The sequence below is a fragment of the Callithrix jacchus genome, chromosome X (assembly GCF_049354715.1).
Source record: "Callithrix jacchus isolate 240 chromosome X, calJac240_pri, whole genome shotgun sequence".
Lineage (NCBI taxonomy): Eukaryota > Metazoa > Chordata > Mammalia > Primates > Cebidae > Callithrix > Callithrix jacchus.
Window position 1 is genome coordinate 8,048,965 of NC_133524.1, and position 25,200 is coordinate 8,074,164.

At 40.1% G+C, this 25,200-nt stretch overlaps 1 protein-coding gene and 1 long non-coding RNA gene across 12 annotated transcripts in view; one reads left to right on the forward strand and one right to left on the reverse strand.

Annotated features, from left to right (window-relative positions):
• PNPLA4 (patatin like domain 4, phospholipase and triacylglycerol lipase) overlaps nucleotides 1-22,486 on the reverse strand; it is a 38,609-nt gene extending 16,123 nt beyond the window's left edge. For 3 of the 11 annotated variants that reach the window (XM_017968620.5, XM_035287701.3, XM_002762600.7), the window contains exons 1-5: nucleotides 22,015-22,481; nucleotides 20,645-20,837; nucleotides 16,719-16,813; nucleotides 16,428-16,563; nucleotides 6,396-6,461 (exon numbers count right to left, since the gene is read on the reverse strand). In XM_017968620.5, the coding sequence (XP_017824109.1) occupies nucleotides 6,396-6,461; nucleotides 16,428-16,563; nucleotides 16,719-16,813; nucleotides 20,645-20,824 (477 nt within the window). In that variant the 5' untranslated portion in view covers nucleotides 20,825-20,837; nucleotides 22,015-22,481. Of the gene's footprint in view, nucleotides 1-6,395; nucleotides 6,462-16,427; nucleotides 16,564-16,718; nucleotides 16,814-20,644; nucleotides 20,838-21,020 lie in introns of all 11 variants that reach the window. The other 8 variants (XM_017968621.5, XM_078363506.1, XM_017968626.4 and 5 more) reach the window with 6 other exon arrangements.
• LOC103790165 (uncharacterized) overlaps nucleotides 22,207-25,200 on the forward strand; it is a 37,318-nt gene continuing 34,324 nt past the window's right edge. Inside the window, exon 1 of the long non-coding RNA XR_001909235.4 lies at nucleotides 22,207-24,171. This is a non-coding gene — a long non-coding RNA (uncharacterized LOC103790165). The remainder of the gene's footprint in view (nucleotides 24,172-25,200) is intronic.

Below are 25,200 nucleotides of genomic sequence, written 5' to 3' on the forward strand. Positions count from 1 at the left end.
AGTTTAAAAGTAATTTCACATGTATAATTTAATATGTGCTTTGAAAGAACTCTATAAGGTAGAAAGGTCATGGTCATATATTCAGTTCCCTCATGTTTCAGAAGAGGAAATTGAGGTTTGCAGGTTTCCTTGCTATAGCTCATGAGGTGGTAAACTATAGCCGGCCAAACATCTTCTGTAAATAAAGTTTTACTTGCACATGACCAGGACCTTTTGTTGAGATATTGCTTGCAGCTGCTTCCCTCTACAATAGCACAGTTGAGTAGGTGTGTTGACAGAGAAAATGCTGAAAGTATTTACTATCTGATACTTTACAGAGAATAAAATATCTACTGCTATAGGATATACAGGCAAAAAGGGATAGAGTTGTCTTTTTACTTCAGGTTTTTTTCTCACACACTGTAAAATTCAGGGATGCTCTATAGGCAAGGCAAATGAGAACTATTTCTGCGGAATGAGAGAGAAGTAAATGTGGTTTGAACAATAGTTTCATATTTGCAATCATATCTCCATTGCTTTCATGAGATAGCTTACAGATAGCCATGCCCAACCATGCTCTTGATTAGCAATTCCTAAAATAGGAGGGAAAGAGACAAAGAGATACCCATCTCCTTGGACACAGGTGGGAATCTCCCAATTATGGTAGGGAGAAGAGATAGATGAGGTTTTCTAATCAAAGAAAGACAAGACAAAATACAATTCCAAAAGAGAGGTTGAGAAACCTGCCATACTAACCTCTACTAAGTATTGATTCTTGGTGCATTGCTTTCTTGGTTTTTGCATGCATGAAGGACGCTTAAAAATGATGACTCCAGATATCTAATTTTGAGAAGGCTCTAAAGGGTTATTTAGCAGTTGACCATCTATAAACACCATATAAAAAATATTTCCTGGAGGAGTACCATGTTGTTTCAAAAATTAAACGGACAATACAAAAAGTCTAAAAAGTCACTGAAAAATAAGAGCAGCTATTTCAGAATAACTAGAAATTTATATCCAGGTTTCCATCCAGCCAAATCTAGCTGGCAGCAAGGCCAGCTACCACTTTTTGCTATGACAGTGACAGAGCTGCATTTCCATGGAAAAAGTATAAGCCACAAGGAAATAGGAGCCTAAGGAGCACAGGATCAACCTTATACAAAAACACAATTATGTGGAGTATTCCATAATTCTCTTTCCAACAGAAGTTGCAATAATGAAAGGATAAATGACCCATAATGCCAAAGCCGCATGGACTAGGGTAATACAATGGGGCATTTTCATGTTCCGGTAATAGTATTCACTTAAACTTAGCTAAAAGGCCAAGAAGCGATCTTGTAATACTATAGAGTCAAAATATTACTTGAATTCCAACTCAAACGAAAGCAAACAATGCAAAATCCTGTAGCTTTTCTTTTCTTTCTTCTTCTCTTTTTTTTTTTTAGACAGAGTTTTGCTCTTGTTGCCCAAGCTGGAGTACAATGGCACGATCACAGCTCACTGCAACCTCCACCCCCTGGGTTCAAGCGGTTCTCCTGCCTCAGCCTCCCAAGTAGCTGAGATTACAGATGTGCGCCACCACACCCGGCTAATTTTTTGTGTTTTTGGCAGAAATGGGTTTTCACCAGGTTAGCCAGGCTGGTCTTGAACTCCTGACCTCAGGTGATTGGCCCACCTCGGCCTCCTAAAGTGCTGGGATTACAGGCATAAGCCACTGTGCCCAGCTAATCCTACAGCTTTTCTTCTGATCTGCCTCTGCCAGTTCTGGAGATGATTCTATTCTGATATTTTAGTTATCCGCCAATGCTAATTCTATCTCTTAAAACAAATGAGTTAAGAATTCCTCTTGAAAATTCTCATTCTTATTCCAAATTGACAAGAATCTGTGAAAACATGGCTTAAATGTATAAACATTCCTGTGGCTTATTCTACCATTGGAAAAAGTCCATATGTAGTAAAGAAAAATCATTACTGAAAAATATAGGACTAAACTTCAATTTATTTCCATTCATTCACTGATTCATCTATTAATGAGTATGTATTTTAAGTAAGGTACCCAAATAGTCACAAGATGAAGCCAGAGAAAGCTACAAAAAGTTTTTAAATGATATTTTTTAAAAAGCAGTTTTCTTTTCATTTTTATTTTTTTGAAACAGGGTTTCACTCTGTTGCCTAGGCTGGAGTGTGATGGTGGTGTGATCACAGCTCACTGCAGCCTCAACCTCCCCAGACTCTGGTGATCCTCCTTCCTCAGCCTCCAAAGTAGTTGGGACTACAAGCACATGCTACTATGCCCGGCTAACTTTTGTATTTTTTTGTGAAGATGGGGTTTTTCCATGTTGCCCAGGTTAAAAAAAAAGAGCAATTTTCAAAGATAGCATCCCTCTTTAAACCACTGGTAATGGATTTTGAAAGGACTCATACTAGTATTTGCTGTGGTTGAAGTTAAACTTAAGTGTTATTAGAGCACAATGCTTCTAAGTGATTAATAAAAAAATTTTAATGCACATATTAGATCCACAAATATATCTTAATGAAATCTAGTAATACCCGCAACGTAGAAATGAGGAGGTCTATGTATTTAACAAAAGTCACAAGTGAAGAGAATAGACTCTGCCCCTGTTGGCTGAGCCCCAATTTCTCTGCCTTTCCTGACTCAGTGCCACAACTATAAGTAACACTAAGTCACTTTTTCCCCTTCTGCCACATCTACCTTCCTCATTTCAGAAAAACAACCAAAGACAACAAATACATCAAAACCTGAGCTCTATGAAAACATTAAAATCTAGAAAATGAGACACATATTCAGCACAACTGCATTTAAAGCAACATTCATACTTCCCTGAAAATGCAAAGGAAAGATTCTAGAAAACAACTCAGCATGGAAACCCTATTAGACTGTGGGAGGTGATCAGGCTTAAGGAGAGTTAGTGTTAAGCAGAGAATGGCACTTGTAAATAGTTGCTTTCTGGTGTTATAAACAATGCAAGGCTGCTGTGGCTCTCTGTCAATCATGTGCATGGGGCCCCCTTTTTGCAGACTCCATTAAACAACAGAGGAAAACTGAAAGCTTTCAGGAGACATAAGGTTCAACTAGACAAGTAATTATGATGTGCCTCCTATGCACAGACACCACATGATCAGCAAGACACAGTCCTGGGACATTGTACAAGGTCAAGGGGCTTGGATGGGTCACTTTCCATCTTCCTCACAGCTCTGGGCCTGTGCATTCCCTGCTGTCTAATTGTGGCTGCCACTCTATGTTCGTGTCCAAAGCACTCAATCACATCATGGAAAGTTCACTAGAAACTTGGATACCTCACTTGTGCCCTTTTAAACATTGCTAGTCTTCCTGTCACACACCCACAATGTGGCACTGGGGCTGGACAGGAAGAAAATGCGGAATGCGTTGTTTGAAAAGAACTGAAGGGCAAAGTGGAGCAAGAGGCACAGCAAAGATAGAAACGTTAGGGCCATCCTGGAGAAGTTGCCCACTTCCAAGCTCAGTGACTTTGGTGAAGTAGAATGATGTCTCTACATCTCAATTTCCTCACATGTAAAACTGGAAGAATCCCCACAGCAGATAGGATTGGATTCCAGTGAATACAATAGTAACAAAAGTTTTAATTTTTTTTTCTGGTAACAGGAATATCAAAGGCAGGCTGGTAAGGTAGACTCCTCAAATCATTTAGGACCTGGTTATTTCCAGATGACTATTTGGCCATCTTCAGGGAGTGATCCTTGACCTCATGATGCACAACTGCTGCCATAGCTCCAATAATCATATCTAAGTTCTGGACAACAGGAAAAATGGAAAGGTATATAACCTTCCTTATACTGTTAAGTCCCACAGTTATTCGGCTCACATGTCATTGCCCAACAATTAAATACATGGCCATACCTAACTTCTAGGGAAGCTGGGACACATAATCTAGCTACACAACCATAGGTCCACATAAAAATTGGGATTCTGTTACTAATGAAGAAGAAAGTGTATATTGTAAGAGAACCTGGAGCCTCTACCCACTGCCTCTCCTTCTAAGATAGAAACACTCTTAATTTTTAAGTGAGAGACTGGTGTAATAGGAACACAGAGGAAAAATATTCTAATCTACTACCTGGCAAAGTAATTTTACTTGTCAATTTGACATTTCATTAAGTATTTCAAATGACAGTATTTGAATAGATGGAATTCTACCACTCATTCTCAACCCATTACCTTCTGCTATATCAAAACATACGTTCTCCATATTACCTGAAGCCTGTTATGATTTGCACTAGAGAAAAAAGAAAAAATCCAAAGTTCAGGAGTGCTCAAGGAAAGACAATCATGGGTACTGATGAGATGAGAACAGAGACACTGCCTCAATTCTATTAGCCAAAGGGTTTATAAAACTCAGCTCTTTTGTTGTGAGATTGTCAATTCTGTAAGCACAGGCCTAGGGCTGGGCCCTCAAACTGAATGGGTGAATGAATGAATGAACGAATGATGGTTAAAGCACTTTGTATGTACTCTTTTATTAATAAATATATATTACACCATGGAATACAATGCAGCCATCAAAAACGATGAATTCGTGTCCTTTGTAGGGACATGGATGAACCTGGAAACCATCATTTTCAGCAAACTAACACAAGAACAGAAAATCAAACACTACATGTTCTCACTCATAGGTGGGTGTTAAACAATGAGAACACATGGACACAGGGAGGGGAGCATCACACACTGGGGTCTGTAGGGGGGAAATAGGGGAGGGAGAGCGGGGGGTGGGGAGTTGGGGAGAGATAGCATGGGGAGAAATGCCAGATATAGGTGATTGGGAGGAAAGCAGCACATCACATTGCCATGTGTGTACCTATGCAACAATCTTGCATGTTCTTCACATGTACCCCAAAACCTAAAATGAAATTTAAAAAATACAAAAAGAAATAAAATAAGTATATATTACATATATATAAAACAAATGTAATTTATTCATCCTGAATATATGCTTGATCTCTGATGTATGCTAAATAGATATTTTATTAGATATATGCTGAATAAATACTTCCTTTTATTATAAAATATGTATCTCTGGTATGTGTTAAATATCTGCTGTATTCGATTATAAAACATATATCTCTGGCATGTGTTAGATAGGTACTATATTTGATTAAAAAATACATATGTCTTGTATGTGTTAGACAGATACTGTGATTATAAAATACCTATCTCCGATATATGCTAAACAGATACCCTATTTGATTATAAAATATATTAAAATATATATCTCTGGTATGTGCTAGATATCTACCCTATTTAATTATAAAATATATATCTCTGGAGTGTGTTAAAAAGGTACTATATTTGATTAAAAAATACATATCTCTAGTACATATTAGATAACTGATTATAAAATACATATCTCTGGTATGTGCTAAACAGATTTTCTATTTGATTACAAAATACATAACTCTTGAATGTGTTAAATAGCTATTCCATTTGATCGTAAGATGCATATTTCTAGTATGTGTTAGATACTGCATTTGACTATAAAATGCATATCTCTGGTATATGCTAAACAGATACTCTATTTGATTATAAAATACATATCTCTGGTGCCTGTTAAACAGCTACTGTATCTAATTATAAAATGCATGTATCTGGTATATGTTAAATAGATACTATATTTGGTTATAAATACACATCTGTGGTATGTGTGAAACAGATACCGTATTCGAGAATAAAATGCTCATGTTGAATGCAGTGAACGAGCTGCCTCGGGTAGAATGGTGAACACTCAGAACAAACTCTGCGTAGATCACAGAAGGAAGCTGGGTCACACTCAGCTCAGACTTTAGATGGATGCCCATGTCAAAATTTCCCTGAAAGAACTGGCATACTGTCTTAAGTGCTATGAGGAGTATTCTCCTCAAACAAAATGGGTTTCGGCCTTGCAGTGATCAATGTGTCTGGGTAAGTAGAGAGTCTTGGAGAGGAGTGGGTCATCCCTCAGCAGAGGGGCTGAAGGCAGGCTGGAAGGAAACTGTGCTGCCTTGTCTGGAGGAAGACAAGGTGTGGAGCCCTGAAGCCCTTTCCCACCCTGACGGCGGTACAACTCAGCTTAGAAGGGGCTGTGAGTAGGACTTTACTCGGTAGAAAAAAGAAATCATTCACTGTAACAACAACAACAAAAAGATATATATATATAAAGATGAAAATAAGAGCATCGCAGCCAATCATTCCCATACACGAGATCTTGATGATGTTACCACTAGCCCTGTATCTTTTCCCTCTTAAAGAGAAACAAAGCTATTTATGAGGAAAAAATACATAAACCAATTTGGAGCCATTAGAATACTTATGAAATTGGATGTTTCAAAAGAAACATATTAATATAGGGAGGACGGTAATTCCTCAGTAATTACAACCTTACCTGCCCTTTGTATTCCACTGGCTTCAGTCCTGCATAAATGGGCACAAAACTGCTGGCTAGGAGGACCTAGACGGATAAAGAAGCAGCTCATGACTACAGGCATGAACATTCAGACAATACATTTGATTTAGTAATGACTAGCAAAATCTAAATAAATAACCCCCAGACTTCAAGTGCAGCACTGTACATAATTACATAAAAGATAATGCTTTTAATATCTGAAAAGACTCCAAAGAGATAGGTACAAGCTGATACACTGAATCAATCAACCTCACCTGGATAAAAATCAGCATTTTAATAGTAGACAAGTTATTACAAAATGAAATTTAAGGTAAGCTTAAATTTCTGAGTATGCAAAGGTTACAAGTAAATTATTTGTAATGTTCTATCATATACTATAAAAATCGTTACAGTGCTTTCCTACTTTCCGGAGGAACAAACCCCTCTGATTATGACAGGGGAAGTTAGTCCACAGCTCAAAGATGTTCTCATTTATGTCACCAGGATTTGCAAAGGGAATGACACATTTTCTGTTCCAGTGATGTGGTCAGGATATGTAATGGAGCCCTGGCAAGCAGTGACACCAATTATAATTTATCTCCCATTTAAAAAGTTGAAAACGATTGTCATTTAGTAAATTACAGTTCCTTACTTCATAAGAAGTTGGACTCTGATAGCTTTTCTGAAATGTAAATGTTTTATTTTGCAATGTAGTTTCCAAATCACTAGTGTTCTATTTGAAAACATACAGCATTCGATACTGAATGTTTTTTTAAGCTATAATCTTTCAAATGGTAAGTGAAAGACTCTATGGCTGTTTGATGTCAAAGATTTCATGAGATTTTTTTTTTTGAGACGGAGTTTCACTCTTGTTGCCCAGGCTGGAGTGCAATGGTGCGATATCCGCTAACCACAACCTCTGCCTCCCAGGTTCAAGCTATTCTCCTGCCGCAGCCTCCTGAGTAGCTGGGATTACAGGCATGCACCAACACATCTAGCTAATTTTTGTAATTTTTTTTTTTTAGTAGAGACAGGGTTTCACTATGTTTGTCAGTCTGGTCTCGAACTCCTGACCTTGTGATCTGCCCGCCTCAGCCTCCCAAAGTGCTGGGATGCAGGGGTGAGCCACCGTGCCTGGCTGAGATTTTTTGTCATCATACATTATTCAGAAATGGATTATGGCTCAAATGTTGACTTACAGATTATCCATTTACGATTATTTACAACTCAGAAGGCATTTCCTCCAAAAATCAATGTTATAGGTATGTTTTTGGGTCAGCTCTCAAAAGCCTATTTATTCTGAACTCTGCAACTAAATTACAGACTTAGTCACCGGTCTAACAATTTCCATAGGAAAATCCTCTTTTGAGCTGCGATCCGACCAGGTGGAACCCACTCTTGCCATGTTTATTTCTGCACCATGTACAGGGAACTTCCATAGCTTTCTTATGCAGTGGTTCTTCCTTGAACATGTCTCCTGTTTCCTCATTACCAAAAAACCCACTGAAAGGACAGGGACTCGTGTCCCTCCTTGTATGTCCAGGCTTAACAAAGCTAATACTCAACAAACATTTGTTGGGCATCTCTCTCCTTTCTCTGTGATGTGAATGGACACACCCAACACTCTTTCACCTACCTCGATAGTGGGACTAAAGAAGGTTGCCCAATGCTGTTGTTGGCATGTCAGTTTCAAAGGCACAGAGCCTGGTTGTAACAGCTCCTACAGCAACAGGCTCCTGACAAGTGCCCAAAGAAGCTTCTGCGGCCTCAGGTTTCAGCAGTGGCAAATTCAAGGGTAACAGCACAACATAGGGACTCCAGCACGAAAGAAGGTAAGAAATAGCCATGTGTGAAAGGATTCTGTTGCACCATGCTGGCGCTAGGTGCCAGAACCAGCCAAATAATTTCTCAGTCCAGTGCAAAATAAAAATGCATGGTCCCTTGTTCAGAAAGGATGGAGAATATTAAAACATTGGGAGCGCAGCATTAAACCAATGGTGAGGCCCTTTGAATGGTGGATCCACATGCAAATGCACAGGTCATATACTCATCAAGTAAACTTTGCCTGAAATATAGTGTCTCATTTAATTCTTTCACAACCCTGTCTCAAAAAGATAAAGTTGCTCAAAGGTCTCTCTGCTAGTAAGTGGTTGAGACTGCCCCTGGAACCAATTTATTTTAATATAAAATGTATATTTTTACCAGAGCCAATGTATATTGTCAGATTTATCACAATGGGTCTTTTTTCATCTTTTGGTCAATTTTACACACATCTATTTCCATTGCTTTTTTACTGAAATATTGAAAGCATGCTAATTTGCGGCACTGTTTCCCAAAGGAAAGCAGGGACTTTTACTTATTTTTTTATGTGCTTGTTTATTTATTACAAGGCATAATAACAACCTCAAATAAGATCTGTCAATCTTCTACAAAAAGTCAATGCATACATGCCTGCACCAAGACATTCTTCTCAAAATCTCAGCTTCAAACGGCCCGCATAATGCAATACTGTGATTATTATGCTATAATAATATGTTATATAATAACATTATGCTATAATATAGCAACCATGTCTCTTTCAGAAAGAGGCAAAGCAGGAGTGAGCAGCACCTTAGGTGATTTTGTGAAGCTCACTTAATAAGTCAATGGGAGAAAGAGGGCAGAAAGCAAGTATCTTCAACTCCAACCTTCTCAGCTCACTGGTAGCAATGGCATCATCGGCTTCAGAGAAAGGTTGTTTACAGTTAAGGTAACTGCATTCACCCTAACTAAATCTGGCCTTATCATCAATTGGCTATGCTTTTAAAAAATAATCACAGACCTTGGGTATGTTTTGCAAGCACAATGTAGCTATTTAATGAAGTTATTCAGCAAATGCAACACTGCAAAGCAATAACTAGAACAATTTGTAGATAGCACACATATTATGAAATTACAGTACTTAGAGGTCTTTAAAGAACAAAAGACACTCCATAAATATAATGATTTATTTGGTTATTCTGCAGAGAAACATAAGGCCTGCAAAAAAATCACTAAACTTAGAAGTATGTATTTTTTTTTCTTTTCCCCTGTGTCAAAGTGTAATGCAGAGTTCACAAGTTAATGCTTGGAACTATTTTAAGCTATTTGGATAAAAAATGCTATCCAATTACTTTCCTACAGATAATAACAGTAAGAATCCTTCTGAATGATATGAAAAGTGCAGTGAACTGGAAAATACTTGTCACTCCTCCAAATCAATGTATTTGTTTTTGTCATAGCTGACTCTCCCTTTATATGGACTGATGATTTGTATATCAAACTAAGTTTAGTGGGGAAATTAGCTTTAGATGGTTGAGAGCTAAGCAGCTTTTCTTATTTGTAGTCAGCTTACTGCCATTTTATTACAGGCGAATAGGATTTCCTAAGAAAGGAGAAAAAGACTGACATTCTAAGGTCATGTCATAAAATATTATGCCTAAATATGTGCTTTTAGTGTATCTCACTTCACAATATTCCCAGTGAAATTCACCTCGCCAATGAACCTCAACATGTCTATGGCACTGGTTCTCAGCTGGGGGTGATTTTACCCCCAAGGGACATTTAGCAATGTGTCTGTCACAATGTGGAGTGTAGGGTAGGGGGTGTCCTCCTGGCATCTACTGAACAGAGACTGGGAATGCTGCTAAAATTCCTACCAAGCACAGACAGCTAGCAAAAGAAATAACTATCTGGGGAATTATCTGGGCCCCTACTGCCAGGAATGCAGTGTTTGTGGTTGAGAATGCTGATGTAGGAAGCAGGGGTATACTTTTCACACCCCATCACTTGGTATGGAGCTTTAAATGTTGGACATACGTGAAACCACTGATTTGTGTTCTTACTAAATACACAATGGTAAAAATGAGAGCTAGTGACTTCTTCTAGCAACAGTATAAAACATTGTCAAGTGTGCATTCCCAACACGTTCTGATTGACTCTATTCATTTTGCATTTTATAGAAAAGAGGTGTTTAGAAAAGTATGTGGCCTAGCTTCCTTAGGGATTAAATTCTCAACAAGTTTCATTTATGCCTAAAGTTTACTGTGGACTTTAATGAGACTCTAACTGCTTATACAGAACCTGCTGGTGTAGTTGAAATTCAAAGACAGATTCAAATTTATCTTTCCCAGTTTTTCCAAGATAATGACCAATCTTAAATTCAGTTCTTATTTCAACTTCACAAGGCTAAATGTGAGAGGATCTTGTTAGCAGCATTCTCACACATGCAAAGAAGTTCAGGACATCATTGCAATAGAGACAGGGCAATTTTTTCCCAAGAGGGTCAGGACACTACTGTGCAGGAAAGGCTTCCTGGGTACCTCTACCCTACAGCATTCACACGTGTCAAAAGACCCTTTCAGAAAACACTTGTGCATCAGTCTTAAACATGAAGAATTCAATGATTTGTACCAATTCAGGGAAGTAGTGGAACTCTACCATACCATGGCAGTGTTAAATTACACATCACTTCTGCTCAGCCTTGGAGGTGGCATATGACTTTCTTTTAACCAAGGGGCTCATCTCTCTAGTTATGCTTGCTGAAGGCTAATATTAAAATGTGCTTGGATTTCCTAGTTGCATGCATGCTTCTAAAGAAAAACAACTCACAATAAAATCTGGAACTTGAAATGAATGAGTTGGTATGTAAAATGTACATACTTGACACCCAGGGCATAATGTGTATTGTGGTACACAGGAGAGGAATCAGGAAGGAATCATGCTAAATAACATACAGTATAAAGAGATGGATGTCTGGAGAGTGGAGGCACTTGAAAGTGACCACGCATATCTGGTATGTACTTAAGAGCTGATGAAATACTTTCATACATACTTCATTTGACCTTGTTCTGAAGGTCTCCATCTTACAGATGAAGAAAGCAAAGCTCCAGGAAGTTGAGACTCGCCGAGCACCCCAGAGTCCACCAACGACAGTGTGAGGTGGGTGTACACCACCCCTCCATGACTCTTTTCCATCCCATAAATTATCTGCATTTACAGGAACTGATCTCAGCTTGGTCTTGATCTGTTGGCACCCACAGACATAAAGCGTCATGAATTTGATCCTTAGAAGGAACATTTTTCTGGGTGTGGCACCTGGAAATAAATCTCTCAGAGAGATAGAAAATAAAGACAAGATTTTGGAGGGGGACCTTCTGAAGCTCTGGTTAACTCTATAAAGGGATCTACCCTCTGCAGGCTGCCTTCAAGTAGTTGAGTAGTAGACATTATCTGTGTTTCCCTTTGTCAATATAGTCACTATTAGGAAGGAAGGGAATGGTTGGCACTAATAAATTTTGAACAAAGAAATGCCTTAAGGCCTGAATCTGTCTTATAACAGTTTATAAAATAGAAAAGACTCAGTTAAATACCCATGGACATAAGATTCAAAATTCTGTGGAAATTCAACCCCAAATAAAACGAATAGTTGGACCACATAATCAGCAAGGATTCCAAGAAAACAATCAACTAGGATTGGAGCTATCAAATGAGTGATTTTCCATGCCACTAAAGGTGAAGCTCATTAAGATAAATTAAGTATGAATCATCACACAAAATTATTTCCCTTAAAAAAGAAGGCCTATAATGATGAGCTGTGAAATCAAATGCCTAACGGTGGCAAAAACTCAGGAGCAACAATTTCCTTAAGTATTATAGATACCAGTTAGCATGTTGTTCACGAAGACAGGTGATAAGTAAGTAGGTAAAGAATAACAATGATAAGAAAAAGTAAGTCCTATTCAGCCTAAAGAAAAAAAAGCTGCAATTTAACATGGGTTTAAAATTTCATAACAGATTCATACAAGGGCCCTGAGCAGGGGTGTGTGTGACTTACGTTATTTGTTCATTATTTATGAAATACTGGCTCCATTCAGCGTGCATAAATGGGTTTACCATTTAAAACACACTTTCACATGCTTTATCTTATTTATTCCACATAGCAACACTAGTTAGTATTACTGTGCAAATTACTCCATTTCAGAGAAGAGAAAACTAAGGCTCAAAAATAATCAGTCCAAGAGGACAACATTAGGAAACAACAGGCCTAGACATGATCACCAGGATGCTCATAAAACAAGAATTCATCCTTGAGGGCATTCAAAAGGACTTCAAAATACATACATACACACACACACACACTCACACATTCTAAGCTACAAGTTTCTAGTTGGATTTTCAGGTACAGAGGGACTCTCTTTAACAAACAGCATCAGTCAGCTAGTGGGTGATGAAAAACCAGGCATTTTTAAAAAATCAACTATTAAGTAGCAGAATAAATGAGTTAATGATAAAAACACACAGAAAATATATGGAGCAAAGTTTAAAGGAGGTAAAAATAATCAGTGTTTAGTATCTCATGCTCTCCTATGCTCTTTTACTCTATCTTAAGTTTTAATCAACTGTCTCTTTCTCTGTGTCCCCCATCCCCTCCATCTACAGAATATCTAGATACTAAGAAGTAGATCTGTATTACTTCATTTTCACACTGCTGATAAAGGCGTACCCGAGGCTGGGTAAATTAAAAGAAAAAAGAAAAAGAGGTCTAATGGCCTCACAATTCCATGTGGCTGGGGAGTCCTCACAATCACGGTGGAAGGCAAAAGTCATGTCTTACATGGCAGCAGGCAAGAGAGAGGATGAGAGAGAAGCAAAAGCGGAAACCCGTTATAAAACCATCAGATGTTCTGAGACCTATTCACTACCATGAGGACAATATGGGATGGGGGAAACCGTCCCTATGATCCAATTGTCTCCCATTGGGTCCCTCTCACAACACATGGGAATCATGGGAACTACAACTCAAGGTGAGATTTGCATGGGAGCACAGAGAAACCATATCAGGATCCCAGGCTCTGTGTCCAGAGCCAGGTATGCCAAGCCCTGGGATACCCACAGCTACCCATCACTGAGCTGCTTCAGTACATGGCTTCAGGAATTCGGAGCCTCCTATCTCCATCTAAGGGGAGTGGAGTGACCTTCAGGCAGCCTCCCCGAACCCCAACCAAAAAGGTCAGAACTACCATCCTCCCATGGCACCACCTCACACAACATTCTCCCACTGGCCTCTTCTTTCACTGAAACAAATACACTTGATTGTGTTCCTACCTGGCAGGGGGTTTATTTTACTTCCCCTTCATGCTTCTTCCTTTGCTTCATTATCCCTAGTCTTCCTGCCCTCTCACTCTTTTCTGCTAAATGCTTCATGAGTATTCCAGGCATAGGTTTCACACAGTTTGATAGTCACCATCTGCTATCAAGGAACTAACTACTCATCCTTCCTTCTTTTTAGTTCTGAAAAATGTTAAAACATTCTCCTAAAAACGTAGAATATTTCTTGTAGAACCTACAATAAATGTCAATTATTTGATATTCTCCTTACAAAGTATTACACATTTATATCAACTATTTCTCTTCTGTTCAATGAACTCAAGTAATTACAGCAATTCTCTGAATAGTTATTATCCAAAACGAAGGAACTAGAAAAACGTCATGTTTACTTAACAGCAATCGTTTTCTATTTCCATTATAACAATCACTACAAATTTAACTGCTTCAAAAAAGACAAAAGTATTGTCATACAGTCTGAGGATCCAAAATCTGATATGGGTCTCACTGGGGAAAATCCAGGTGTCAGCAGGGCTCTGTCTCTTTCTGGAGGCTGTAGGGGAGAATGTGTCTCTCCTTTGGGGTGTTAGGAGAATTCAGTTCCACAGGTTACAGGGCAGAGGGCCCCTTTTCCTGGCTGGCTGTCAGCGGTGAACTACTTTCCTAGAATCCTCTGTGTTCCCCTGGTATGTGACCCCTACATCTCCAAACAAGCAATGGTACACAGAACCCAAGAAAGGTGTCCATTTTTCAAGATTCATGTACTTAGTTTGGGTCCACTTGGATAACATGGGATCATCCTCTTATTTCAGACCTTTAACTTAATCACATCTACAGAATCCCTTTTGCCAGGCAAAGTTATATCTGGACAGGTTCTGGGAATTAGGGTAAGGACACCTTTGGGTATCATTCTTCTGTCTACGACATAAAAGGAACAGATTGGGAAGATGAGCGTTTTATCCAGTATGGGGTATAGTTAGGGAAGAATGCTAGACACATGGACCACAGTCCCAGCTGGGCCCCAACAAGCTATGTGATTTTGCCCAAATCATAGAATATGCAGGGCCCAGCTTCTTTCTTTTCTTTTGTTTAAATCGGGCCAGTGTAACAGATGGCACCTTGGTTCATATCCATTTGTTTCACACATATTACCAAGTGCCTATACAATGACTGGCAGTGAGGCAGGTACTGGGCCACAGCAGTGAGTAAACCAGAGAAATCCCTGCCTCTTGGAGCTTATATTCTGGTGAAGGAAGATGGACAAGACAAGCTAACCAAGACAGCAGTAAAAGAGGTAGCATGCTAAACAGTGATATGTAAATCAGGATGGGATGTAGGAAGATCAGGGGTTAAGAGTTCTGTCATTGTAGACAGAGAAGCCAGGAATGGACTCTGTGAGAAAGGGAGGGCTGGGGGCAGAATTCCCCTCATTTCATGCCACAAGAGCACACAGTCTGTTCTGAGGTAAACAAGAAGATGCATGTCTGCCCACCGCAAGCCTTCTCTGTCTGTGTTGCACATGGATGACTTAGGACCAGTTAGCATGGGTTGCCCAGCTCTTCCCTTTACACTGTCAAGTCTACATAATATTGTAATAAGATTATAGAAAAAATGCCTTTTTCTAAAATAGAAAGACTCTTAATTTATAAGTGAGAGACTGATGTAATAGGGACATCAAGGAAAAATATTCTAAACTATTAAGTGGCAAAGTAATTTGACTTGTCAATTCAACATTTCATTAAGTATTTCAAATGGCAGTGTCCAAATGGATGGGATTTTACCACTCATTCTCAACCCATTACTTCCTGCTGTATCAAAACCTACATTTTCTATATTACCTGAAGCTTCATATGATTTGCATTAGAGAGAAAAACAAGAAAAAATTTCAAGAGAAGTACACCCTTTCTACCTTACAAATATTCAGTGCATTACCACAGTGAGCACATTGTTATTTGGAAATCAATCAATTGAAGTATTTCCCAGAGATAATGCATTCTGAACCAACCAACTTTCAAATGTGTTTGGACTGAAACACATTAGAAGAAAATGAAAGAATCAAAATGGAACATTAGATTGAAAAGTTAAGAGACCTGGGTACCAGAATTGGCTCCCACTGCCACGCAGGATAATCTTGGGTGCATAGGTACGTACATCACATAAAATCTTTCCATTCACCTCTCTGTTAAAAACATAAAAGGCACCAGGCACGGTGGCTCATGCCTATAACTCCAGCACTTTGGGAGGCTGAGGCGGGCAGATCATTTGAGGTCAGGAATTCAAGACCAGCCTGGCCAACATGGTGCAACCCTGTCTCTACTAAAAATACAAAAATTAGGTGGCCATGGTGGCACATGGCTGTAATCCCAGCTACTCAGGAGGCTGAGGCAGGAGAATTACCTGAACCTAGAAGACGGAGGTTGCAGTGAGCCAAGATTGCACCATTGCACTCTACCCTGGTAAACAGAGTGAGACTCCATCTCAAAACAAAAACATAAAAGGGTCACAATAACACCTGTCCTACCTGATTTACAGAAGGACTTGAAGGATTGAATAAGAGAGTACATGTTAAAAACCCTACATCACTGCTACATAAATTTCAGGAATTATTATTGTTACCAAACTTCACCAGCTACTTGCTTCACATAATCAGTGTGAGATCTGAATATTGAAGGAAAACACTGACAAGTACAAGGAGCTTCTAGATCACAGTGCATCATGAGGCAGCAGCCTCAGGAGGGATCCTGGTGAATACTTTCATCAAACACATAATTTACTGAGCACTTAACCATCTATCGGGCCTGATAAGAGACACAAGATCTAAAGAACGTGGTAAAGTTCATTACTTTATTTGAAGTATTGAGATCAGCACTTACTGATTTCTTCAAATGGGAAATGTGGCTCTGTTACCTTAATAAGGTCCTCCCTGGAGGAAAAATTGGAGACTAAGTAATTTTCTCTGGTTTCGGTGTTGGAGATGGATACGTGCAGTCGATTCTGAGCCAGCTCGTGAGCATTGAAAGGAAGAATCAACTCCATTCCACTTCTAAAGAAGAAAAAACAATCTGTATTATTCACCCTTAATTATTGAACGCCTTATAAATATTTTACAAGGGAGAATGCTGAGCTTGCCACAGTTTGTACAGAGAGTCGTCAACACTCTGTCTTCATGTACTTTTGGGCAAAATGTACTCCATATACCTTAGTCGGGCCATGAAGTCATAACCAGGTGTTACTGCCCCGAAAGACTGCCTTCTGGTTTCTTCAGCAAACTTGTAGGTAAATTGGCTACATTCCTAGAAAAAGAAAATTAAGAAGTGACCCTATGTGTTATAAAGAAAGAAATCATTCCACTTCTAAAACTTGAGATTCTATAGACCCAACAGCAAATGTAGGTGTCACATCATTAAAGGTGTGCAAATTCCCCACCTGGCCAGGGCCTCAACCACCATTCTCAGGCCCTTTGCAAGTTATACATTCTTACAATCCTAATCTTTTTTTTTTTTTTTCATTTGTAAAGCACCTTAAATGGCCTTTGCCCTCAACTGAAAAATCCTTGAAGGTGCAATTTGAATTTTAATTAAGCACATTCTTCAAAAGGTTTCCTCAGTGCAATTAACCTTCTCTCCTACCCTAGTTTTGTGGTCTCAGCAGCAGTTTGATTACAACCCTACAACAGAGTTGATTACAAATGACAGTACCAGTGACAGAAATAGGAGTGGTGACGTCTATGGTTTGCACAGACTGAATCAGAGTCTTCGGAGATTCATCTTGGATACTGGCATTTTATAAAGTTTCTCAGGGATGCTCGTGTCTACCCTGAACTGGGATCCACGGAGGTGACACTGTCAGTTCATCTTCACATCATCCTGCAACACGGGTATAACCACCCCACTTAACAGATAAGAAAACGGAGGCTTGGAGAGTTCAAGTGCCTGTCCCAATATTTCACTAAAAATGAGTCTCAGAGTCAGGATTTACACCCAAGTCTGTTTTGTATTAAATAATGAATTAATTTAGCAACTAACTGGGCACCAGGAATTTGGCTAGGCACTGGGATTTGGAGAGGACAAGATACAAAGAATCTGTGCTCATGAGAATTGTAAGTGCCTCCAAGAGCAGGTTACAGAGGGCTATGAGAGTCCCCATTAGGTGTATTTGGCTCTCATTTAGTGCAAAAAATAAATAACAACAGGTAAATTGATTTGAGAATATGAGGACATTAAGTCTCAAATTCAGGTAAATTATTCAATGTCTTAACATTGCAGAATTTCAGTTAAGTGGCTATATTATTGCAGAGGTCTCTCTTCTCACCACAAAGATGTCCACATTCTAGTCCCCAGAACCTGTGACTAAGAGACCTGCTATGTTAAAAGGGACTTTTAGATGCAATTAAAAACCTTGAGATGAGGAGACACTTTTGGATAACCTGGGTAGGCCCAATGTCATCACAGGGGTTTTTGTAAGGGAAGGAGGGAGGTGGGTAAGCCAGAGTTAGAGAGATTCAAGACACTGTGCTTATGGCTTTAGAAATCAAGGAAGGGGTCAGGAGCTAAGGTGTCTGGGCACCCTGCAGAAACTGGAAAATGTAAGGAAATGAATTCTTCCCTGGAGACTCTGGAGAGAGTGAGCATGGACATTTTGATTTTGGCCCAGTGAGGTCCTTTCAGACTTAAGACTTCCAGAGCTGGAAGATGATAAACACATGCTATTTTAAGCCACGAACTTGAAAGTCCTTTGTCAAACCAGCAACACAAAATGAATAGGGTGGGTGTCAACCTCCAACCTCATGAGTTGCCAAAGGTTTCCCTCCAATTTGATACCTGGGCTGGGACTTAAATATAAACAGGAATGGGACAGGGGACAAAGTTGAAAGCAGAGGATAGTAAAAACAACAGCAAGAACAACTCTGAGAGGGGCACAGAGCTGAAATGTGTCCCTGTGGTGTGCCACAAGTAGAGCTAAGTCACATGGGGCCTTGTGATGCATGCTGAGAAACCCAGGCCACATTATCCTAAGTCAACAGAGAGCCCCTGCCCCGGGGGGCGGGGGACAATGAAATGATCAGATGTGCCTTGGGTGATATCACTCTAAGTGCCATGAGGTGGGTGGAGTGTAGGGAGCTTTAATGGACATAGGCAGCAGGAAGCTTCTAGGTGAGAAACGGGGTAGCCCCACCAAGCGTATGTTCATTTTACTGAGCTAGACTGCCCATCTAGCCTATTTCTTTGTACTAATTTTAGTTATATTCAATATTCTACATATCCTAGACCAATTCATCTTTGACTTCCCCACTGAGTCTACCACCATGGCTTCCTTGCATATTGTGAGGGCTGAGGAAAGGCTTGCAGCACTGAGCTCTTCCATATCAATGTCTAAATTTGCCTGCAACCAAAAATATGCCCAGCATCAGGTGCTCCTCTTAATTATTCATGCATAAGCTTGGAACAAGATTAATTACACATGTATTTCTCACAACAGTAAAAAGCTTGAGGAACTTACACCATCAGTGAGAACTGAGTGAACACAAATCTGAGTAGGTAGAAACATTTGCTAAAAAATTCAAGGCTATCCTACAGGTAGATTATTTCAAATGCTAAAAATAAAGGAAATAACCTTAAGTCGAAAGGTTACTACGGCTGAAAAATTATTTTGAAGAACAAATGAGGATGCGACAATGAAACAAAGAAAATTATTTTCCACTTTCCTATGGGAGTACCAGATAAAGACACCTTTTCATCATACCAACACCATCAGACAACACAACCCAGCCTCTCATTTGGTGCAAAAAATAAATAACAATAGGTAAACTGATCTGAGAATATGATGATATCAAGTCTCCAATTCAGGTAAATTATACAATGTCTCAACATGGCAGAATTTCAGTTAAGTACAAGTGGCTGTATTATTGCAGTAGTTCCAAATCAGGTTAATTCTAAATCATACAATACATTTTTTAATTTTCTCAGAATTAGAAACCAAGTCTATGTAATTCCAGAGCTCAGGATTTGCCACAGCTGAAGTAAAGACTGCAGTAAAAAGCAAGAAGTGATGCCCTGAGAGTCCTCTGCTTCAAAAACGAAACACAGTTATGGGAAGGAGGTAGCTTGTAATTCAAAGCATATGATTCTGCTAGTTTAGGGGAAATTTTCCAACCTCATTTATACCTTGCATGACTTAAGGTTCTCATCCTGTGTAATCTCTGCAGTTTGAAATCACTTTTCTAGTTCCCTGTAAATCAACCATATAAAGACAGGAAGATAAGTGGATTTCTGAATGATTGGCCTCAAACCTAGCTTCCCTTTGATAAGCAGCTCACAACAGATCTGCAATGAGAATTTGATGTTTAAAATTGCATAGTTTTGGAATTTTAAATGTGACTGAAATTCATTCTTGGGCATGAGGGTGTTAAATTGTTATTTCACTATAGTTCAAAGCTGCTAGAGTATGTAATGATTAACAAATATAATATTCTCCAACTACAGAATCCAGCTCTCACAGTCAGCAAATGATTGATCACTGTGTGGATAGCAGAAAACAGATTTTTAAAACATAGATTGCATTAAATAAAATACTTAATGAAGACTCATTTGTATTAGTTCAGGATAAATTGCTTGGAACTCAGAGCTTCCTCTTACTGTGAGAATTAAAAAGGAATTAAATTCCTATACCACTTAACAGAAACTGCATGCCCACATTTTAATTTATATATATATATATATATATATATATATATATATATATATATTTCTAAGTAGCAGTGAGTACAGACTTGTTGCTCACATGTTCATGACCTTGAAAACAGGCCCCATGCTTTTCTCATGAGCATAGAAACAAATATTATTTGCTTGAAAGGAACAGAGCTAGAATCTTAAGGATAAGTAAAAACTCAAGAGTAATATAAAGCATTTTATTTCCTTATTTCACTGTCACCCAAAATAATCTTTTCCACAACCAGAGCACAGATCCGTAATGATTACATTTTAAATGAGAAGTCCTAATCCTTTCTGTTTCCAAGGCAAAGGATTATTTCTCTCCAGTGTTAACTTAGTTGAGTCAATGCTCATGTTTGCCTTTGAGTCTTAATTTCTTGATGAGGAACACAGCCTAAGTTACTACTTAATTACCTCTATTTTTTCTGGTGCTGTTAACAGAACAGAAGCAACCAAGGATCCCGCAGAAGCACCAGCGAAGGCTTTGACAACCTTCAGAAGCTTTTTGCCATGTTTGCAAAGTGCAGATGCTGCCCCCAAGTGGTAAATGCCCAGAAATCCACACGCTGCAAATGACAAGTTGATGTGCTTCATTCTAGCTGCAGCACTGGCAATACAAAAAACAAAAATGCTTAAGTTGGAATAGTTTACCAGGTACTGTATAGTCGTATGCTGATCATTGTTCCAAGGCTTTCATCTAACATCATCCCTTGCTTTAAGCACAGTCGTTTCAATTAATTCTAATTAAACACAGGAATCTTTCAAAGAAACATTTTCTTTCTCTCCTCACCTTGACCTCTGCTTCAACAGTACAAAGTCTTCAACAGAAAAAATTTTTTTACAACATTCCACATTTATTCGGTAGATTATTATGCAATCTAAGATTTAATTACTTGTCAAGAAACTAATGTAGAATTACAGTTGGCAAGGGCATTTGGTCTTTTCTCTTGAGCCTCTGAAATATTTTGCAGGGTGGGGGCGGCGCTACCATTATGGAAAGAGAAAATTATTAGAGACTGTATCAAATTCCAAATGAAAAATCATTTTTTCTGGGTAAGTGTATCAGAAAATGTCAAATACAGCTCCGTACTCCCCTTCCCAATTTCTATTGTGAGCACCCATATTTTTTATAAAGCCAAAACAATTTTTCAGTAACGCAATAAGCAATCACTCAACAATGCAATACATTTCTTTGCCAAGTATCTCAAGACAAACTGAGGTCATGACTGGTGCAGGCAAATTAACGCTCCATGCAATATCAGCCACGCCACTTTATACTTGCAACACATCTAAATACAAAATTATATGTTTTCCTATGCCTCAGTGGGCATAATTTGCCCACTTGAATGAAATTGTGCCTCCACAAGGCTGTCCATTCTGAAGGTCTCAGGGTTTCCCTGGGGGCCCAAGGGCCCCATTCAGGGACCCCAAGATTAGGCACATTGCCAGGGCCTCGAAATAAGGGACCTAAGACAGCTTGTTCTGATGCACCCGGCCAGGCCCTGTGAGGGCAGGAGGCTCGGCCGCCGCAGGCTGCGCTGGCGTCCGCGTAGACTGAGTCCCGGTCATCGATCCGGGGCCGAGCCCCAGTTTTGATTCCATTTCTGCAAATGGGGACGGGTAGAGGGTTGAGTGCTCAGCATCCAGGAGGCCAGGCCCGGTCAGCACAGGCTCAGTGCCCTCCGGAGGCTTGGAGGCCGGCGGGGCTGGGGTGGTGCCCGCATCAGTCTCGCAGAAGCACACCACAACCCTCCAGGCCCATGCTAGACCCCAGGGTTCCGTACCAATGCAGCCCCGGGACATTTCCGTGTTGAACATGTCCCTTTAACCAGAAGGCGGGGCTGGACCGTCACTCAGCCCTCTTCCGCCTATGAAGGCCGGGCTACCCTCGCCGCGAGCCTGCCCAGTAAAGTCCTGCGGCAGGGGTAGGTGCCGCCTCCCGCGCAGGTATGTGACGTCATCGCGCCGACGCAGGCGTCTGTTCGGCTCCGCCTGCTCTAGGTAAACTTCTGTACTTAACGTGGCCGCTAGATCGGAGCGTCCTCCAGCGCAGGCAAGACTTGCTCGTTTAGAGTTATGTTATCTTCGAGTGAGTACCTAGAGAGATGTTTAGAGACAGGTCCACACCTCTTTAGGATGTGGGCCCTGGAGAGGTGTTTTCATCCCTGCGTACCTTTTAACGCTACTTGGCCGTCACCCGCGAGCCTACTGACCTTTAATGAGTCTCACTTTCTATGCCCCGGAAGAGCCCACCTCTCTTCGCGTCTGTTTCCCGGAAGTGATTCCTCCCTCTCCACCTTTGCGCCCGCCTGGGTGATCCAACTGCCGCTAGGGGCGGAGTCCAGGGGCTAAGCGGGGGCTGGACCTCCTGCAGCCTTTCAAGGCTTGTCTTTAGTTTTTTTCCGAAGTGCCATCGAAAAGAAAGGCTGGACTATGACCCTGGGGAACTTTCACATCCTTAGTTAACCTTATGCTGTGTGACCTTGGGCAGGTAGCACAACCTCTCTGAGTTTCCCGTGTGCCTCATGTGCAGATTGAGATGATGAAATGAGAGAGCTAAATTGTAAGCTCGTTTCACATAGGGGGCCGTGAGCAGGTGGTCGTTTTGTCCTCTGGCACTACTGGCTCAGACTTAAGCAGCTTCAACGACTGCCAAGATGCCTGCTATGGTCACCAAGATTTAAAGGGCTCTGACAATTCTCTCTCTCCCTAAACATTGTTTTCCCTATCTAATCCTAATAACCAAGCCTGGAGGAATCTGACTTTGTGATTGAAGGCTCTCCAGGTCCCCTGGCTTAAGGACAGAGATTTACTTTCTGAGGCTACAAAGGAGCATCTGGGAGATGGCTAGAGAGTCTCTACCTTAAGCAAAACAGGGAGGAGGGGTGAAGCTCTACAAATTGTTTCTGGCTTGGGCTTTTTCTTTCTCTCTCTTTTGGGGTGTCTCCTCTGGCCAAGAACACCTGTGAGTCCTTGATGTCATGACTAGGAAAGATATTTTGTTTTTAATTCATGTAACTAATCTTTAGAGAAAATGGATCCTGAAAACATGTTATTTTCTGATCACAGAATGACTGCATTACTCAGAATTCTTTACTTCCACCGGAATTTAGTGAAGGGAAGGCACAGCCTACATTAGGAAAATACAGGACACACTCCAGTCCTTAAACCTTCCACAATCCTCTAACTCTTTAAGTCCAATATGATCCTCCCCAGAACTGCATCCTCCAGGAAGCTCATGAGAAAGGAAGAATCCCAGGTCCCACCCCTGATGTTCTGAATCGGTATCTGCATTTTAACAGAATCCTGAAGCACTTGTTTAACCCCTTTGGTGATGTTATGGTCTGAATGGATACCTCCAAAATTCACATATTAAAATAACCCCAAGGTGATATTAGGAAGTGGGGCCTTTGGGAGGTAATTAAGTCACGAGGGTGGAGCCTTCATGAATGGGATTTGTTCTCTTAGAAAAAAGACCCCAGAGCTCCCTTTCCACCATGTAAGGATACAAGTACAAGAAGATGGCAGACTGCAAATTGGAAAAGGGCCCTCCTCAAAACATGATCATCTTGGCACCTTGATTTCATACTTCCATCTTCCAGAACTGTGAGAAGTAAATTTCTTTTATAAACACCCAGTCAATGGTACTTTATTATAGCAGCTTGAATGGACTAAGACTGGTGGTCTGGTTTAAAGTGATGTGGTGGCATCAGAAATTTAAGGAGAGATTGGATTCACAGAACTGGAATCTGGAATGCCATTGACAGAACAAATATTTCCTGCACTTGAACATTGTCAGCAGGTCGATTCAGGAGACAGATGAAAGCTTTATCACCGGGCAGCCTGGATGAACGTCACAACTTTGAACTCTTTCACATAAAGGAACGATAAGGGCATCCACTATTTCTACACCTAGCTGGCAGAGTGAAATCTCACCAAAGGTAAGTCTCTTTGGAACAGCAAAATGCTCCATAATTTAACTCCTAAAATTTTAAACTTGTTTCCTCCTTACTCCCTTCTGCCTCATATCATATCTCCATGTAACTAGTTAAGAGTTCAGTCCCCAGCTGGGTGAGGTGGCATGTGCCTGTAGTCTCAGCCACTCAGGAGGCTGAGGTGGGAGTATCACTTGAGCCTAGGAGTTCATCTTCAGCCAGGGCAAGGTAGTGAGACCTTATCTCTAAAGAAAAAACTAAAAGAGTTCAGCTTTCTCATGTAAGGAAGAATATCATATTCATTCACATTTGTCTTTGTCATCCCATTGTCAAGCCTAGTACTTGGCACATAGTATGTGATCAATAAATATTTGTTTTGGATGTTGGATTTAAGTAAATTACCATTGTGATCTGAATATATAGTAATTTAATTGCCCTTTAAACTGTTTTTTTTAATTAATTTGCTTACTTTTGCTCTTTTGTTTTCCTTAGCAATTTAGTTTCAAATGGGTTTATTTAGCCATTTATCATATAATTATTAAGCATCCGTTGTATAGCAAAGGTTGCATTGGTACAGGGCATACACAGTTGAAATAATTTAACCCTTATCATCAGGGATGCAAGAGTCCAGTGGGCAGGGAGACATCTGATGTGTAATTACAGAGGTATGATGATGTGGTATTGCAAAGCCACACACAGATACCCTGGTTGTGCACCAGGAGCTACAGAGTAGGAAAGCTTTAGCTCTAGGAGGTGCCTAGAGTAGCACCCAGAACATAAACAAAATGCCCCAGCTTGATGGATCCTTTTCCTCTCTGGTACTCCCTCCCAGGAGATTTTATCCTGTATCCCATAAAGGCAGAGAAATGGACATGGATAAGGGATGCTTGTCCACACCTCTGCTCCAGGGACAGGACCATATCTCAGAATCTTTGAGTCTGATCAGTTCTTCCAATCTACTCTGCTTGTGGTGTTATTTCATTTTCCCCCCTTAGCATCTTAATGCCTAAATATCTCTTGTCAGTCAACACTGCA